This window comes from Hippocampus bargibanti, linkage group LG09, assembly GCF_051943395.1.
Source record: "Hippocampus bargibanti isolate YZ-2025 linkage group LG09, ASM5194339v1, whole genome shotgun sequence".
Lineage (NCBI taxonomy): Eukaryota > Metazoa > Chordata > Actinopteri > Syngnathiformes > Syngnathidae > Hippocampus > Hippocampus bargibanti.
Window position 1 is genome coordinate 6,335,795 of NC_142742.1, and position 19,428 is coordinate 6,355,222.

General features: G+C 40.4%; 1 protein-coding gene across 3 annotated transcripts in view; it reads right to left on the reverse strand.

Moving 5' to 3' along the window:
• The window catches only part of hif1aa (hypoxia inducible factor 1 subunit alpha a), a 25,702-nt gene continuing 6,274 nt past the window's right edge, over positions 1 to 19,428 (reverse strand). The window contains exons 1-15 of one of the 3 annotated variants that reach the window (XM_089004029.1): positions 18,020 to 18,338; positions 12,087 to 12,277; positions 10,788 to 10,939; positions 10,533 to 10,617; positions 8,795 to 8,904; positions 6,869 to 7,062; positions 6,670 to 6,776; positions 5,513 to 5,660; positions 4,366 to 4,682; positions 4,099 to 4,289; positions 2,663 to 2,782; positions 2,332 to 2,573; positions 2,151 to 2,241; positions 1,084 to 1,171; positions 1 to 993 (exon numbers count right to left, since the gene is read on the reverse strand). In XM_089004029.1, the coding sequence (XP_088860155.1) occupies positions 830 to 993; positions 1,084 to 1,171; positions 2,151 to 2,241; positions 2,332 to 2,573; positions 2,663 to 2,782; positions 4,099 to 4,289; positions 4,366 to 4,682; positions 5,513 to 5,660; positions 6,670 to 6,776; positions 6,869 to 7,062; positions 8,795 to 8,904; positions 10,533 to 10,617; positions 10,788 to 10,939; positions 12,087 to 12,277; positions 18,020 to 18,051 (2,232 nt within the window). In that variant the 5' untranslated portion in view covers positions 18,052 to 18,338 and the 3' untranslated portion in view covers positions 1 to 829. Of the gene's footprint in view, positions 994 to 1,083; positions 1,172 to 2,141; positions 2,242 to 2,331; positions 2,574 to 2,662; positions 2,783 to 4,098; positions 4,290 to 4,365; positions 4,683 to 5,512; positions 5,661 to 6,669; positions 6,777 to 6,868; positions 7,063 to 8,794; positions 8,905 to 10,532; positions 10,618 to 10,787; positions 10,940 to 12,086; positions 12,278 to 18,019; positions 18,339 to 19,428 lie in introns of those variants that run through there. The other 2 variants (XM_089004027.1, XM_089004028.1) reach the window with 2 other exon arrangements.

Here is a 19,428-nt window from a genome sequence, read left to right on the forward strand (position 1 = left end):
TATATATATATATATATATATATAGCCAGAGCTACCAGCAAAATTTGATTCCGCTGACAAATCTTTTTGGATGAGGAGCGAAACATCCGACACCTTCAAAGAAGTACATATGACGGTTGAAGAAACATTTTCAAACGCGGTTACATATTTTGTCTGAGCTCAATTTGAAAAGCATTGAAAAGTTCATTTCGCTGGTGTACAGTACATACAATAACAGGCATACATTAAAGTAATAAAGTGACTGATGTACTGGACTGCTACACAGTTAAATGTATTCAAAGACTAAAAAGACAAGACGGTGAATAAATGGAGGCAATATTCTAACCACCGTAGGTTTAAACATCTTCATATTTGTGGACTACGGACATTAAGACAAAAGACTGTGAGAGCAAAAAAAATAAAATAAAATTAAAGTGTTCAAATTTCATTAAAACTAGTTTAAAAAAGGCTTAATATATTTTGCTGGTAACAGTATTCTTTTTTTAAGAAAATAGAAATTGTGCGACTGAAGCTTACAATACACTGCTGGCAGTTACGCCAGATTCTTGATGACCTGCTGGGAAAGGTCATCTGAGAGGCGTCATGTGCTGAGAGACTCGCAGGAGGAGAGAAATGGAAAACAGAATTAACAAACTGGAAGCGTTTGATGACGAAATCCCTCTGCTGCTATGGCGTTTGTCACAGTGGAATGCTATGGACTTCACGTCATGTGCACAAACGGCAGCCATCCTTGATTTGGACGTATTCAGATATATAAATAAGAAAATGGGCAGTGGGGAAGAAGGAAAATGAGAAGGTGATACTGTCGCGTCAAGTCCATCAAGCAGACTCAGTTGACGTGGTCCAAGGCGCGCAGAAGCTCCTCCCCCTGTAGCAGATACTGGCGGCCCTGTAATGGGGCGTTGACCTCGCAGTCGTAGCGAGTGAGCTGCGGCAGGTTGAAAAGGGACCTGGTGGCTTCTGATGTGCTGCCTAAAAGGCAACTCGCCAAATCTACGACAACAGACGGACAGGAGCTCATGTTAAGAATGGAACAAAAGCTACAAATGGAGGAATCCGCAAGAGGAATGTCATCAATTCAACCTGAAGGCAGCAGGAGTACAGTTTGTGTTGAGCCCAACTCGACCTTCAGTTTCTTCCCTTGCTTCACGTTTTCCTTGGGCAAAGTTTCCTGAAAAAAAAAAAAAAACAGCAAATGTTATTTCTTGCCACCAGAGTTGTTCTAACAAATTGATGGAATTATAACAGGCTTGAGGAGCCCGCAATGATAAGAAAGGAGCGTCAGCGCACAGCGCCGATGCGTATCTGGAACTGCCGCGGCTTGGAATTGAAGCGGATTTACGTGGGATACGTGATGTGAGACAATCTCTTTTGTCAGTGGATGCTACAAATTCGTGTTTGTTTTCAACATTTAGCTTGTAGCAGACATGCACATTCCACTATGACGTCCCTGATCCACTGGTGAAAAGAACGCTTTGATCATCTCGTCTTTCATCTAGAACTGCTTCATGCAACAAATAGGGTGCAGAAAGTGCTCCAGATTGATTATCATTTGTGTTGTCATATTATTTACTAATTTTTGTTCTTTTGACTTCAAGATGGTGCGCTAAAAGAGTGGCTGCCTTTACAGCAGCTCCTGTATTTTGTTTTTCTACTTCTTTCTTTCCTCTTCTTTTCATCACTTTGCTGCCGTGGAATGTCAATTAATCCACTGCAAGATTAATACTACTACTACTACTACTACTATTACTACTACTGCTGCTACGACTAGTGCTACGACTAGTGCTACTACTACTAATACCACTACTAATACCACCACCACTACTACTACTACCAATACCACTACTACTACTACTAATAATAATAATAATAATAATAATAATAATAATAATAATAATGATACTGATAATGATGATAATGATAATGATACTGATACTGATAATGATAATAATAATAATAATAATAATAATAATGATAATGATAATGATAATACATTTTATTTCTAATAAATCAAGCAGATGCTTTTGGATAAATCAAGCCATGTTTCGAATTGTGCATTCATTCACTAACTGGGCCCACTCTAAGTTAAACGTTTAGACTGAGACTTTAATTGTGAGGTGAGAATACTGAAAAAGTTTTACTTGGCCAACCATCTCTTGGATGTCGTCCATTTTTCTTTTCCGCTGCGCATTTTGAGCTGCCAGGATACAGAGGGAGACCTCTTTGTCCAATGGCGGCGTTCTGCGGAACAAATGTGACATGATAGTACCGCACGTATCGTCCAAAACTTTTGAGGGTTGAGGTCAACAGAGCATATGGTGGTACATTTACCTCTTAAAGAAGTTGGGGGAAGAAGGGGAAACAGCGACCCGGTCAGAGGGAGCCGGGGACGTGCTGCCGACGTTCGGCAGGCCGAGATCGTTACGCAGATCCTGTGTGGCGTGCGATGAGCTCTCGAGCGATTTGACAAGTCCACAAGGTCGCGGCTGTTCGGGGCTCACACTACGTAACTGGAAGTCATCGTCCATGGGGATGTAGGGAGCCAACATCTCAAGGTCCAAGTCCTCCATTGCCTTTCGGGGGACAGAACCGTCCATTTATTTTGTGTTCATTGTTTTGAAAGATCAACCATGACCTACGCCATCCGTCCCGGTTTCTTTACCTGTGTGGTAAAGGGAGTTTTGGGCTGTGTATCAATGGCAAACAGCTTCTCCACCAAGTCCAGTTTAAAGTCAGAGATGTCCGGGTCCATGGTCAAGCAAAAATCCGGAGGAGGGGGGACCTATCGAAAGAACTATCCGTTATTGGAGAATTAAAGCACAAATGCTTCATCTGGAATTCGTCTTGCAGTCCACAATGGAAGTGGTTAAAACTATAATTTCAATGTAGTCTACCTTGGTGATTACCATATGCTAATATGACGTACCCAAGGAAAAATGGTAGCTACACGCAAGAACATAAAGGTTTTTAAAAAAAATAAATTAATGTATTGGGCCATTTTGTGAAATCGGGCTCACTGTATACCCAAATTCTAACATCAAATGGATTTACCATAATTTCCGGTGTATAAGGCGCACCGCAGTATAAAGTCCACCCCCAATGAATGGTGTATTTTCAAACTTTGTCCATATAAAAGGCGCACTGGACTATAAGGCACACCTTCAATGAATAAAAAATGTTTTACAAAATATAATATATAAATACAGTGAGACCTCAACTTACGAACTTAATTGGTTCCCAGACAGAGTGTGTAAGGCGAAAAGTGTGTATCTCAAAAAAAATATTCCCATAGGAAACCATTAAAATGGGAATAATCCGTTTCCGGGTTTCCATAAAATATACTTTTCAACTAAATACGCCCTAAAACTACACACGACATACCTTATTCTATGTATAATAAGTGTGCTATTTTATTGTAATGAAAGAAATACACTGCATTGTATCATAAAGTCACTTTATTTACATTTGTGATGGTCATTTATGGCTTTATGGAATGGCATTGGAGTTCGAAGGTCAAAGGGAATTGCTGTTTAGAAAGAGAGGCGCATTACATGACGAATGTAATTAAAGAAATAAACTGTGCTGTAAAATAAAGTTTTATTTACCTTTTTGATTTTTTGATGGTCGTTGATGGCTTATGGAAGGAGAGTCACCTTCCATAAGGACTGTTGGTAACTTAACCTCTGGTGCCGTTCGGTCATGTGCTTCCGCCGAAGATCACTCCGCCAGCCGTGGTGGGTGTGTATTATGAAAATAGTGCTTATTATAAGGTTTAATTTTCATAAATCTGACGTTTGTAAGACAAAAAGTTTGTAAATTGAGGTGTTTGTAAGTTGAGAGCTCACTGTATATAATATAATAAATATAATTATAAGGCGCTACAGTAAAGGCTGGGGTTACGCACTACTTCTTGTACAGGGGGGAAATGGTGGTTGCTGAAAGTAGTTGCGAGACCTGTTGTGGCTCAATATTACTTCACATTTAAGGCGCACCTGCATATAAGGCGCAGGATCATCTTTTGAAAGAAAATCAAGGCTTTTGGCTGCACCTTATACACGGGAAATTACGGTAAATTGAGTTAAATTGAGGCAGCTTTACCTCTGCTGCGCTGTTGCTGTTTGTTGATTTGGACACATAGTTGTCACTTTTCCCGTTCACAGTGGTGACATCGACACCGAGGGGCTCGCTGGGCGGCAGAGGAGAAAGAGGCAGTGCAAGCTTTTCACCGGTGGCAGGAAGCATCACATCGTTGTAGAGGGGCACGTCTTTCAACAACTGGATGTCAGAATCTGTAGTGGAGGACGATAAAGGTGTTCAGAGGCAAGCATTCTATACAGTCCAAAGGATTCCCAAGAGGCCACAAACCAGGGCAGCTGAAATCTAAGGAGATGATGGTGTCTCCAGCTGCTGGGGCCAACAAAGTCAAGGCCTCGGGCTCTTCCTTCAGCTGCTCATACAGGCTGGTCACTGGCTTTGGCTCAAGCGTTTGTGTGAATAGCTTGATCACATCCAGCTCAGGAGCCTTCTCCTCTTCTATTTCCTTGTTTTTCAGCAGGCTTGGGGACTTTTCCAGTGAGCAACTCAGCACAACAACATTTTCTTCATTCTTTTGCTCCTCCTTCACAGGCTTCACATCTTCTGTCTGCTCCAGGGACAAGATGAGTTTCTCATCCTGGATGCCACTATAGAAGAGGGAACGGCAGTTTGGTTTTCACAAATAGATTTGTGGAAATGTATGATATTCACCAAACGGTGTTTTCCCCCAACATGAGTGACATTCACACTATTTTTCTGTGGACTCAATGAAAAAAAAAGCCTCATATTAATGGTTTGAGGCATGCTGTCAATCTGTAGGATGCCACAGGATGGCGCCAGAGCAATATTGGGAAAATAGCGTTTGGTGAAGGACATTTGTTGACAACCAACACATTTTTTGTTTCCTAACTGACATCAGAAAAAACGCAGGCGGTTATTTTAAGTCAAATGCAAAGCACCAATAAAAATGACTTAAAGTGTCTCAAAAGTACTTCAAAATGACCTCAGAAAGTTTCAGTTTCAGAAGGTCCCGCCCCCTTGTTCGTGACGTCACGCCTGCATTGAATGTTTATGTAGTCCTAAAACTCGGAATCCTGTCCTGGAATTTGAGTGAAAATGACAAAAACCCTAGCACTGCAGTGGACACATTTTTGCACACGTCTGGCAGTGAATGAGTTAAGAGATTACCGAAATGAAACTGCATTTTATATATCCCAGCATCCACCACGCACTACTTGGACGGGTGGAAATTGAGTCTGCGGCAGCTCACAGTAGTTGCCAGATCTTGTTGTGGCTCAATATTACTTCACACATAAGGCGCACCGGATGATAAGGTGCAGGGTCATTTTTTGAAGAAGAAGGCTTTTTTTATGCGCCTTATAGCGCAAAAGAACGGTACTAACAACATCACTGGAAATAAAACATGTCATGAAATCCAGAGGTGATTTATTTCTTATCATGAAGTAATCATTGGTACCTGAGGACAAAGTTGACACAGACCACACATTGCGGCTGCGAGTTCTTGTTATTGTAGATGACAGTTGCTTGCGTTTCCACCCACACAAAACCTCCCTTCTTGGCAAGCATCCGGTATTGGCCTGTGCTGACCTGGCCTTTTGCAAACACTGCAACAAATACACACAAAAACACATTTATGATATGTTACTCTGGGAAAAAAAATCAAGATTCCATGTACAGTGATACCTTGGCTTACGAACTTAATTGGTTCCCAGAAATTGTGTGTAAGGCGAAGTGTGTCTTCCAAACATTAATTTCCCATAGGAAACCATTAAAATGAGAATAATCCGTTCCCAGATCCCCATAAAACAATTTTTAACTAAATAAGCCTTAAAACTACACACCATATCTCATTTTATGTATAATAAATGTGCTATGGTATTGTAATTAAATAAATAAACTGTCTTTGTGATGGTCGATGGCTTGATGGAATGGATAAAGTGTCTCAAAGAGCTCTGGGTTGTACATCTTGGAAGTTGTGATATTGCAACAGCAACAGGCACACTAGAAATATCATTAATAGCTGATTCCCTTGCTTGTCTCGTCTCTTCAAATTGTACAGATGGCTTGTGCGGGTTATTTGTGGAGCCTGATTGATAAGATATTTTAACCTTGCAGTCTACACTCTGCCTTAGAACTATCAATAAAGTTGAAACGAGTCCAAATTTCACTGTTTTCTATCCATGTTCTTACCTTTTCACGTTTTTTTTCACTTTTGTTTTTTGTTTCAAGCTCGGTCGTCTGCCTTTCCCGTTCATGTGCAGCTCTGTGTTTCTGTAACACCTCCCTCCTTCCTCACTACTGCGTGTGTCCTGCTGCGTGTGCCCCCCCCCCCCCCCCTCTACCACGGACTTGACCAATCACGTGCGGCTTTAACCGAAGACTGGGGGCGAGGAACAGAGGACATAAAAAGTCGGCTGCCATTTCCAGCTCCTAACAACCGGCTCGTTCGCGAACGTCACATCACTCATTGTGGCGCTCTGTGAGTTTCCCGAAAAATAGTTCGTATGCCAAGATTATATTCTCGCGAATTTAACGTTCGCAAGGCGAAACCTTCGTTAGCTAAAGCGTTCGTAAGCCGAGCTATCACTGCAGTCTTAAGCAGTGATGGCTTACAGTTGTGATGAGTCTTGGTGAGGAGATCCGAGTCCAGTGCGTGATAATACTCGTACACAGAACGATCCAACAGGTCCTCTGGATCATACCCCAAAAGCTCAGTGATCCTGTGAGAGCACAATGAATGATCAACATCCACTGCAACCTCCAGCGATAAGTAAAAACAGGCATCGATGATGCAATAGTCAAGCGCGCTCACCTCTCATCACAATATGTGAACTTCATATCCATTGTGTGGCGGCTGAGAAATGTCTTGGTATCCAGAGGGACCTCGATGTTGGACGGGTGTGGAATAGGATCGCAGATCAGCACCAGATAGGGAAGCGCTGGCTCTTTGTGGTCCTGCTCGTTGAGGCTACTGTGTGAACGCATGTGTCCGCAGCAGTGGAGCACCTGAAGACGTGAACGGTGGGCTACTTTTAGAATCAAACAAAAGTAGCGTATTTTCTGGAATATAAGGCGCACCTTCAATGAATGACATATTTATAAACGTTTTCCATACATAAGGTGCACCACATTATAAGGGGAACATTCAATGAATAACATTTTAAAATGTTTTCCATACATTAATTCCGGGTTGAGTGAACGCTGGCGCACGTGGCTGCCGCTGCTCATCCGCAGAAAAACCGATCCTGTGACTGTAAAGTGGCCTTGAGAGTTTTGAAAGGCGCTTAGAAATGAAATGTATTATTATTATTATAAAGCGCACCGGATTATGAGGTGCATGGTCACCTTTTGAAAACAATATTTTCTTTTAGGTGCACCTTATAGCGGAGAAAATACGGCATATATTCCACGCCGCACAGTGTTTGTCTTTGGTGATCAAGTACGGTATTTTTTGGTATATAAGGTGCACCGGAGTACAAGGCACACCTGCAATGAATGGTGTATTTTCAAACTTTGTTCCATATATAAGACGCATGAGGCTATGAGGCCCACCTTCAATGTATGAAAAATGTTTTCCAAATATTCCATTCCATTAATATATGAATATATAAAAGTTTTTCATATATTCATATAAGGCACACCACATTATAATGCGCTACAGTAGAGGCTGGGTTTACGCCCTACAGACGCTTCCCAACTTACGAACGAGATACGTTCCAAACGGTCGTTCGTAAGGTGAATTTGTTCATAAGTTGCTTCAGTGCTCTGTTTTGTATGGAATTTATGTTTAAGGCCTGTATAAGTACCCTGTATTGGTTTGTACTGAAAAATAATAATTTAATGAAATATATGCTCTATAAAGATATGTACATGTACAACTGGAGAGAATACTACATATATTAGAAAGAAGGAGAGCTCTCACAGCGCCTCATGTCGGTATGAGTGGCGGAAAGAAGCACTACTAGCAAAAAAGCGTGCAATACCAAATTTAACTTACGGCATCTCTGTCCGAATGTTCGTATGTACCGTTGTTCGTAACTCGAATGTTCGTAAGTAGGGGAGCCTCTCTACTACTTCTACAGGGGAAAATGGAGTCGTGGCCGCTGACAGTAGTTGCCAGACATGTTGTGGCTGAATATTTATGAAACATTTTTGTGGAGTTATACAGTTCAGTCTTCTGTAAAAAAAATTGTACATACAATACTTTGATTTCTTCTTTTAAACCCCAATTTTGCTGCTGTAGATTGCAAATTTCGCCACTGTGTGACTATTAAAGGCTTTCTGATATGACTTCACATATAAGGTGCACCTGCGTATAAGGCACAGGGGTATTTTTTCAAGAAAATCAAGGCTTTTGGGTGCGCCTTATACAACCGGAAAATACAGTAGTCTCAGTGTTGTGATGACAAGCAACTAAAGTCGAAAATATAAACTCTGCTTTGAGTATTGAACTATCGTGATATAAATATGTAATCTGAGCTCGGTAATTGGATGGTTAATGTCATTCGCATGGGGTTGAGTCACAATTGTCTGCTAATGGCCTATCAGATGTTGACATCAATGCACATATAAAATTACAGACTGACTGTTTTAGGAATAAAATGAAGTTTACTGACTAATGGCCTCGATGCATTCCAATTGGGTTACGAGTGATGAAGATAGTTGGCGACATGTAGTTCACGTCATGATCAAGGTTTTAGTCCCAATTATTAGAATGAGCAAGAAGACCTTGCATTACCTTCCATGTAGCAGACTTGACATTGACCGTGCGGCCCCGGCTTGTGAGCGTGCACTTCATTCGAAGGAAGAAGCTGCGCTCTGTGGGTGGTTCCGTTGTCTTCTTGGAGCCTGAAATGACACAGTAAAGAAGAGAAAGCGCATTGAAAAGACCAAAGTAGTCACCATTTTCTTAAACGTGTCTATTAGTGATTAGAATTCAAAATGGCCGGTGATTAACTCATTCACTGCAATTCCCGAAATTATTCGGGAATTGAAAATACAGTATGACGTGGAGTGCCATTCTCGAATTTGTTCAGGTTGTAATTTTCTTGCGTGGGTGCCAATAAAGCGCTGGTCAGACCTCTGGCAATGTTTTTCCCCTTCCACAAGGGGGCAGTATTTACCTTTTGTACAGCCGCCCTCACTTGCACCTTATATTACTCCAGGCCCATATCACTTGGGGATTAACTCTTTTCTAAGTCTAAGGTTACTTATGCTGCGCTGAATGTTTATGTACCCTGTTTTCCGTTGTATAAGGCGCACCCAAAAGCATTGATTTTCTTCAAGAGATGATCCTGCGCCTTATATGAAGGTGCGCCTTATATGTGAAGTCATTGAGCCACAACGGGTCTCGCAACGACTGTCAGAAGCCACGACTCTATTCTCCCCTCTGTAGAAGAAGTCGTGCGTAACTCCAGCCTCTACTATATCACCTTATAATGCACACCGCATTATAAGGTGCCTGATATTTGGAAAACGTTTATATATTGATACATAATATTTGGAAAGCTTTCATTGAAGGTGTGCCTAATAGTCCAGTGCGCCTTATATATGGAAAATGTTTGAAAATACACCATCCATTGAGGGTGAACCTTATAATCCGGTGCACCTTATACATCGGGAAAATACGGTATCTTAACTTGAAATCATCATAAAACACTTTATTCCTCACTATGGGCACTGAAAAATGTTCAATTTTCTCAAAATCCGACAGGTCATCTGAAGTGAGGAAAATAGAGGAACTTTGCATTGCAATACAATACAATACAATACAATACAATACAATACATATTGATTTATATTTAGTCCAGTGCGCCTTATATATGGAACAAGTTTGAAAATACACCATTCAGTGGGGGTGCACCTTATACTCCGGTGCACCTTATACACCAGAAAATACGGTAGTTTTGAATGAATGCACAAATAATCTTGGCAATGACATTGACGAAACGGCCACCCTTGTGCCTTGGGACAGAATATTTTCTTTGTACCTTAACTTATACTCCGGTGCACCATATATGCGGCATAAATGTAAAAAAAATACTGCATCTTAAATTGAATTCATGATAAAACACTTTTTCCTAACTATCTGCACTGATAAACATTAAAATTTCTTAAAATCCGACAAGTCATAGGAAGTGCCTTATTAGTGCGGAAAATACAGGAACTATGTGCAATACAATACAATGCATTACAATACAATACAATACAATACAATACAAATTGATTTATATTTAGTCCGGTGCGCCTTATATATGGAAAAAGTTTGAAAATACACCTTTCAGTGGGGGTGCGCCTTATACTCCGGTGCAAATACAGTAGTCCTAAAACTCAATATTCTATGGGTCCTGAAATTTGACTGAAAATAACAAAAACCCTGGCACTGGAGTGGACACATTTTTGCACATCTGGCAATGAATGAGTTAATGTTTCTGTTTTGTTTTACTCTATGTTGATATGATAAAAATGCTGCATACCTGTTCTGTGGACCAGCATTTCCCTCAACTCATCCTGGTCACAGGGATGTGTGAAATCAAACACGCTGTGCCCAGTCAGGTCAAACTGTCGACGTCAGAGACAGAATGTGAAGATATTTTACATCGGCATTTCATGCAGTGTTAACCTGAGGAACCTCTAACCTTCTTTATCAAGAAGTAGAAAACGTGACCTTGACTGTTTCTAAAAATACCAACACTTCACTTATAACGCTGACACTCGCAATTCAGACTTACCTGTGCCAGACCGAGGCACTTGTTAACATTCTCCGAGAGATAAATCATGTCGCCGTCTTCTGACAGCACCATTAGAAAGCCCTCCAGAGCTTTTAAGTAGGGGTTGTTCAGCTGTGTGTCCAACTCACTCTCCTCTTCTGGCTTCGGCTCATCTGGAGGGAAAGAAAGGCAAAGTGTGAAATTAAAGCTGAAATGAGCCGCGGTTGTCGAGGACGCATCATGTCAGAGTCTGAAATGTGAAATGCTGGATAAGGTGGTAAATTAGTTGAACGCAGTTTGGGTTTTATTTGGCTGCGTTACCATTGACGGTTCTGAACTCATTCACTGCCGGACGATGTGCAAAAAATGTGTCTACTCCAGTGGCAGGGTTTTTGTCATTTTCACTCAAATTCCAGGACCTACAACATATTGAGTTTTCGGACTACATAAAAATTCAATGCAGCATAAAAAAACTCTCTTCTTTCATCAGAAAAAAACAAGTTAATTCCTAAATTATATGGGTCTGGAGTTATATGAGCTTGAAATGAGGGCGGCATACGTATTGGTTTATATAGCGCTTTAACAACAGATGAAGCTGGAACTAAACACTAACATGGAAAAAAAGGGAGATGCTGTCCCCTTGTAGAAGGAAAAAAAAACATTGCCAGAGGCCATGGCCAGCGCTTTATCGGCACCCAAGCATGAACTCGAACAAATTCGGGAGTGGCGCTCTTCATCATATTTTCAATTCCCGAATAAATTCATGAAGGGAAGTGAATGAGTTACTATCCTTGTATACAGTAATTTTCAAATAAAGTACTGTATTTTCCGGTGTATAAGGCGCACCCAAAAGCCTTGTTTTTCTTCAAAAGATAACCCTGCGCCTTATAAGTAAGTGTGCCTTATACAAGGGAAATAACATCCCTTATACAGGGGAAACAACATTGCCAGAGGGCTGTCCAGCGCTTTATCGGCAACCCCTCGCAAGAAAAAACAAAACCCGCTCCACGTCATATTTTCAATTCCCGAATAAATTCGGGAATGGCAGTGAATGAGTTAATTTGCCGATTTTTTTTTCCAGAAAGTTCCAAATTTCCTCTCACAAGATTAATTGTATGAATTAACATATCAGATTTGGTTTTCAATTTTTTTTTTCATCTACAATTTCCAATTGAATATATTTTGATCGAGTTGCTGCTTTTTTTGGCTTAATGTAATAAAAATGGATAATTTGGAGATGCATAGATTCCACTGACACCTCCTATAACAATGACAATATTATCTGACCACATATGAAAGCATCCGAAAGCAGAAACTGACCAGTGCCGAGCAGTTTTCTCATGCGCAGGTAGCTGATGGTGAGCCTCATGACGGAGGCCTTGTCGAGGCCAGAGCTGACGCTGTGCGGCAATGGCAGCTGCTCAGCGAGCTCGTAAAACACCTCAGATTCCTTCCCGCGTCTGCATCGCGCCGCATCCCTTGATTTCTCCTTCCTTCGCTCCGAGCTGACCCTGCAGGAGAGAGTTGAGGGGGTAAAAGTCATAATGCCTCTGATGAATTGAGGAGTAGTGTGGAAATATTCAATAAATCGACGATAAGGTTTCTTCAGCCGTCATCTGTACTTCTTTGAAGGTGTCGGATGTTCGCTTCTTATCCAAGAAGCTTCGTCAGCGAACTAAAATCTTTTGCTGGTAATTTTCACTCAATATACAAATATCCCTACTGTCCAGACGTGGCGGTGCCAGACTCTGCTATGATTGGTCCCTGCTCTCAGTTTGGGGGGTGCAGAGGACTACTCCCTGCGGCTACACTGAATACTTCTTTTGTCCTGCCTGAGGACGGGTCTACGGCTGGCCTGATTGCCTCATTTGATGTAGTATCACCTCATCAGCATAACTAAGCCTATGTTGCCTAAAAAGTCGGTTGTAGGAATGATCCAAATTGAACCTCACCCCACCATGGCGATTTAGTAAAGGGTTTTGCTGTTTTATGAAAATTGCTTTTTTTATTCCCCTTTCAAACCATCTATTTTCTCTCGCTAAGATTTTTTTCAATAAATCGAACAATGCTAAAAAATAGATAATTAACTAATTAATTCACCACTGGTCCAAGGTTTCTTACACTGCATTTAATGTTTATGACGTCCTAAAACTCAGTATTCTGTGGGTCCTGGAATTCGAGTGACAATGAAAAAAAATCTTGGCACTGGAGTGGAAACATTTTTGCACATATCTGGCAGTGAATGAGTTAAGGAGAAGCTAAACCATATGTGTTGAGTTTTGTAGTTTTGAACTGCTGATGACTGCCAGGCCATGCATGACCCCAAGTGCACGAGTATTGTTATATAACTTTGGCCTCACGCCTGGGAATGTGTTCATATCTGCTGGGGATTGTTTTGTTTTTTCCCTTTAGGCTTTTTGATAGAGAGTGAAAGCTGTGTCTGTCTTGATAATAGGCTAGATAGACTGCATTGTTTTTCTTAGTTTAGTAAGACAAAAAGCACATTAACTCCTTGGTGCGGGATCTTACAGTTTAAGACGTTCAAGCGCCTTATAAACAGGTGCGACTTATATGTGAAGTCATATTGAGCCACAACAGCTCTCGCAACTACTGTCAGCTGCCACCAACTCCATTTCGCCCCCCCCCCCCCCCCCAGTAGAGGAAGTAGTCTCTACTGTAGCGCCTTATTATGTGGTGTGTCTTATATTTGGAAACACTTTTAGATATTTAAATATAGTATATTAGAAAAACGTTTTTCATTCATTGAAGGTGTGCCTTTTCGACCGGTGCGCCTTATACAGTATATAGAAAATGCTTGACAATACACCATTCATTGGGGGTGCACCTTATTTTCCGGTACACCTTATACACTGGAAAATGAGGTATAAATTCACCTTACGCTCTGGTTATCTAGCTAGCAAGCTATTAGCTATCTAGCTAGCTAGCTATCTATTAGCTATCTGTCTAGCAATCTATTAACTAGCTATTAGCTAGCTAGCTTACTATCTATTTGAGTTATTCCGGGTTGAGTGAACGCTGGAAAGTGACCTTGACAATTTTGAAAGGCGCTGATAAATGAAATGTAGTATTATTATTTTTCTTTATTATTATTATTATTATTATTATTTTGTTAGTAAGTTGGGGAGCGTCTGAATCTTTGTTTTGGGTGACTGACATTTCATTCAAGGTATTGTTTAATATGAGAGTGAAATGTGTCAATATATGATTTAATGTGGTAATGCCTCACAACTAAATGCACTGTGAGAAAATGCCTGGCCAAAAGCCACATTTGGTGACATAACACAAATAGTGATGACTCGTTTCATTATTTAATTTTCACCAATAAAAGCCAAACTGGGATGAAAAGAGCCATCTCATTGTGGTCAGGAGCATTGTTGATGGGTAAAAAAAGAAAAACGAATTCGCAGACTGGCAAGGAAGGGGGTGGACAAATAAAGAGGATTGACTCAAACAAAGAGGTAAAAAACAAAACTGAGTGACCGCTAGTACTCGGCTCTCTAAACACGGTGCGAGCATTCCATTCGCCCAGTGTTCTGTTTACTGGTTGTCTTTTTTTTTTTTGGGGGGGGGGGGGGTTGCTCGGTCAAAAAAAGTATGTGATTTCAGCACAATTATTTTTTTGTCCACTTGAGTTCACTTACCTCACACTCACCACTACATAGCTGCTATATACTGTCGTACAGACGCTCCTTACTTACGAACATTCGAGTTATGAACAACAGTACATACAAACATTTTTGTAGTAACATATGTAGTATTCTCTCCAGTTGTACATGCACCTAAAAAGCCACTGTCTGTCAGAAAAGAATCTGTTGTAAATTATGTACTGTACATAACTTTATAGCGCAAAAACATTTTATTTTTCAAATGTCAAATGTTTATTTTTCAGTACAAACCAATACAGGTTACTTATACAAGCCTTAAACATACTTATATAAACCTTAAACATGCTTATATAAGCCTTAAACATACATTCCTTACAAAATATAGCACTGAAACAACTTACAAACAAATCCACCTTACGAACGAATAGCGTTCGTAAGTTGAGGAACGTTTGCATATATGCTATAGTGTAGCATCCGTGACTCTCAATGCTTGTGGCTTTAAACTGGTGAGTGACATGGGCGTCCGGAATACAAAGAGTGTAGCTAGCCTTTTCACCTTTTCAGTGAACTTTTTACGTTCGCAGGACGTTGTATCGCAGTACAAATTGAGTTCTCGCCGCACTTTCAACATGATGGAGGACATCTCTTATTTTGTTATCTTTTATTGCAGCTTTATTGCTAATATAAAAAAGCGGTCAGCAACAAGGTACGGTAGTGCGTTTTGCTACTTTCTGAAGTTTTGTCACGTCAGATGAACCATCTTAAAAGCTTTGATCCGTATCTGTTGACGTTTATTAGGCCGCTTGTGAAAACAGTGCCTATTTATTGCATGCGAAACCATTCGCTGTTTTGCTTCCCACTGAGTCCAAAAATGGCAACAATACCAACCAGCAGTCTGAACTTTTAGGGTCATTGAAGAAATAACATAATTTAAAGCACAACAGACGTCTCCGGACAAGTTGTGTCCATAATTTGTAAAATCACTTCAAATGACTTCTATTGAGCGTACTTTACAAAAATTCCACGGCATATAGCTATATTTTACGTTTTAAGACTCGCTATGAATATTCAGGAAGACTTATTTTCGAGTTGATAATGATGCCTGACGTGACGTCACGCCTGGAACGCCCCTGACCGAGAAAGCGACACACAATGCATTTTGGGTACTTTGGTCTGTAAACTTCATGTTGATCCGTGTTGATGGTGAACTTTGAAGGAAAACACATAAATAATGCGATGGTGAATCGCTGTGTGTGGCACCAAGGCTACTATTTGATACTAGTTGACACAAATTCCCAGCAGACAAATCAGCCCATTTACAACGGAGCTTGAGCGCCTTCTTGTGCATTTTCTGGGATGCTACATTGGAGTCCTGACGGCTCAAATTGATACAAGATGACTTCTTTAATCAATTGCAAACTTGTATGCTTTCCTCTTCAGAACTATTTGAATCATATTCATAACTGGATGAGTAACAAGAAAGCATCTTCTCCTAATCTGAAGCCATTGTTTTGATACTAGAGCAAGAGGAGAGGTCCTGGCGTGACGTCACGAACAAGGGGGCGGGACCTTCTGAAATTCGACATCTCCGAGGTCATTTTGAAGTAGTTTTGTGACACTTTAACTCATATTTATTGGTGTATTTCATTTGACTAAAAATATCAGCCTGCGTGTTTAGGGAATTTTTGATGCTATAAAACATTTTTCTGATGTCAGTTAGGAAACAAAAAAAAAACAACAGTGTCGGTTGTCCTTTAAGTTCACATGTACTTTTTCAGTTTTATGTTTTTGTTTCTTTTGCACTCCATATGAAACATGCGGCTTTGTGCACATTTGAATGCAAAACTATCGAAATTGGTGAGGTTCTGATAAAATGTCTGCAAATTGCACATCATTCAAGCAATATTCATACCTAAAATATAATAAACATGCTCCAAATAAAATTATCCTGTAATTTCCGACAAGAATTGCTTGTTTAGCTCACCAAACTGTGCACAGTCTTGGATTGGTTATGAAAGCATGAAGTGGTCTCTGGCGGTTTAAAAAAAATCCCCAGCAGCATAAATTTGGCAACTACTACTGACGTCAATCCTTGGTGATTAAGAGATGAGGCAGGAATAACATGCGACTAAGCGCTGTGCAACATAACTTACATCAAACCAGAGTACGACGATGAAAAAACGCAAATAACCTACAATGAGGGGTGGGATACGCCTGTTTAAATCCCGCATTTTGTGATGGGAAAAAAAATGATTCTAATATATAGATATATATTTTTTTACTGTTTTCCCAACATGAATGTGATTTATAACCTTTACAATACAATTTGTCAGAGAAATTATGTGCTGGGATAACGCGGTAGGACAAGTGTGGACACGCTATGAAAGGGTGTGCTCAGAATGAACCAAATGCAAAATCAAACCCTTGTTAAATTGGACTCAGCACACAGATGCGATATCATTTAGTGTACTTTATCAGTCACAAATAAAATGGTGTTGTTTAAGTAGGCTTTCTTGACCTTTGTTTTCTTTCGAGCAGAAGGTTTGTAACAATGTATTTTCTTATCTTGAGGACTCTTGACTCTTCTCCATTGTCCATAAAATGCCACTTATCATTATTTTAATTTTATTTCGCATTATCTTGGTCTCATACATAGCATAAAGACGTGGCATTTTAACAATAGAATTTGGACTTTTATAGCCACCGTAGTTGACAAAATGCACACTCAGACAAGTAACTCAACCTACACATGGGACAATGTCTCAAATTTCAAATTGCCACTAAGAAAACAAAGTAAAGCCACAGGGGATTGAGCTATTACAACGTTCCTGTTCCATTTATTTAAAGAACAAAATACTACACGACGTCACTATTACTTTAGTTCTACGTGTAAATGGAAAAAGCACAAAAAGTCAATTAGATCGAGTGCAGCAAGCAAAGCTTGTGATTGTTTTTTTTAATTGGTTGATCACTAGGACAAAGTTTTATAGGAGTAACTACTAACTACAAAACTACAGTTGGTTTCTCAAATACACAATGGACAAAGTGGCAGCATGTTTTCAGATCAGTTTAACCAATTTTATTGCTTGACGTCTGTCAATATTTAGCCCGCTGCGTTCTTACTACTGTTGACGTGTTTACACTAACGCCTGACATAGTAATAACCCCGAGCGACCTTGCGACGTTCCCAGACGATTAATTCTACATATTTAACAAGAACCACAACGCAGTAATGCTCACCAGAGATAAGGGCCACCAATCGCTACAACGTCAAACCTTGACCGTAGTTATCACTCCGATTAAACGCTTAAGGAAAAGTCTGGTCGGCCACATAAAAAAAATAACTGTAAATGGTTTATTTGCGAATTATATCGATCTATTCTGTCAGACAGGTTTTAAATTCCGAGAATTTGAAACAAAGTAACACAGACCAACAAAGGGGGCGTCAGAAGCTCGCTAGCTAGTCAAGTTAGCCACTAGCTATCAAACACATTATGTCGTCCTAAACGCAGGAAGACGTAAATCTTGCCATTCGCTCCCTAAAATCTTGCTAATTCTCGTGTTCAAAACACCGCGCACGGATTGTGGAAAAGCGATCGTTTAGCGTTAAATGATCGTAGAAATTACCTTTTCTTTTCAGGTACAATTCCTGTGTCCATTTCCAGGACCGAAGCACCCGAGTTGTGTCGCTCGATCAGTGTCAAGCTGTCCCCGTCGACGAATCACCACCAAATTCTCGCCGATGTGAACTCCTCTCGACTAAAAGTGCTGTTTGTCACAGTTACCAGCGTGTTTATTCTTTGAGGAAACAAGTCGTCTCGCTGTTTACGCGTAGGCCATTCGTCCGTCCGCAATTGGCAGCGTTGCCACGCTGGAAAACTGGAAACTCGAAGTACACAAACGCAGGATTACTGACTTCTCCTGAGGCCGCGGGGACGCGCAATCACATGAGCAGACCTCCCCCTCTCCCAACCCCGTGGACGCGCACACAATATTGGAATTTATCATTTGCAATGAGATATCGAAAGGCTATTTCGTCACGATTGTGCCACCGTTGAGTCACATCTGCTTTACTACAAATACGAGGGGTAATTCAGGTATTAATCAACGAAAAGGTTTCTTCAGCCTTCATCTGTACTTCTTTCGAAGATTTCGGACCGTTTCGCTCCTCATCCAAAGAGCTTCGTCAGCGAACTAAACTTGTGCTGGTAACTCTGGCCCGATAAATGTATCCCTAGTGGAGATCTCTGCTCTCCCTGAAGATAATCTGATTACTTCTTTTGTTCTGTCTGATTACCTCTAATGTTCTATGCATGGCTCTGATTACCCCATTAGCTCTGGTAGCACCTCATCGATTGATTAGATGGCTGCCGTGTAGAACTGTGTTCGCACCTCTTGTGGCAGGCCATGCTTGTTCAGCAGCCCCCAATCATCGAATGATCCACACGTTTTTCACGTTACTTTTATCGTGTTTATTGGAAAAAAACTCTGACTCAGTCCACAAATTTGAAATGTGTTTTAGTGAAAATAAAACTGAAATATTGTACTTTATGAAAAGATACTGAAAAATATTGTGAATAATTAAACTGTTTTTGCCATATTTTACACTTCAGTTCAGTGGATATTTTGCTGCTCCTCCTGGTATGCCTTCTTTGGCCACATGGGGGCAGTGTGATCCGGAGTGACACAAATTTTGTAAATGACTCCTTCAGCTGAAGTCATATTGATCGCTTTTCATAACAAATACGTACTATGGACTCGCTGGTATTGGTTTGTGGTCTGTGTACTTGTTTTGTATGTCAAACAGCCTTGTTATTCAGGCTCAGTCATATTTTTGAAAATTGTGCTTGAACTGCTCAACTGCTACTTGTTGTGACATATTTTATTTTGTTATGTTCGCTGACTATATCTGACTTTATAGCAAATAAATGTCAAAATAGATCATATCTACCAAAATGTGTATTTTGCTCCTACAGTGATACCTTAGCTTACGAACACTTTCGCTCACGAACTTTTCGCCTTACGAAAATTAAATT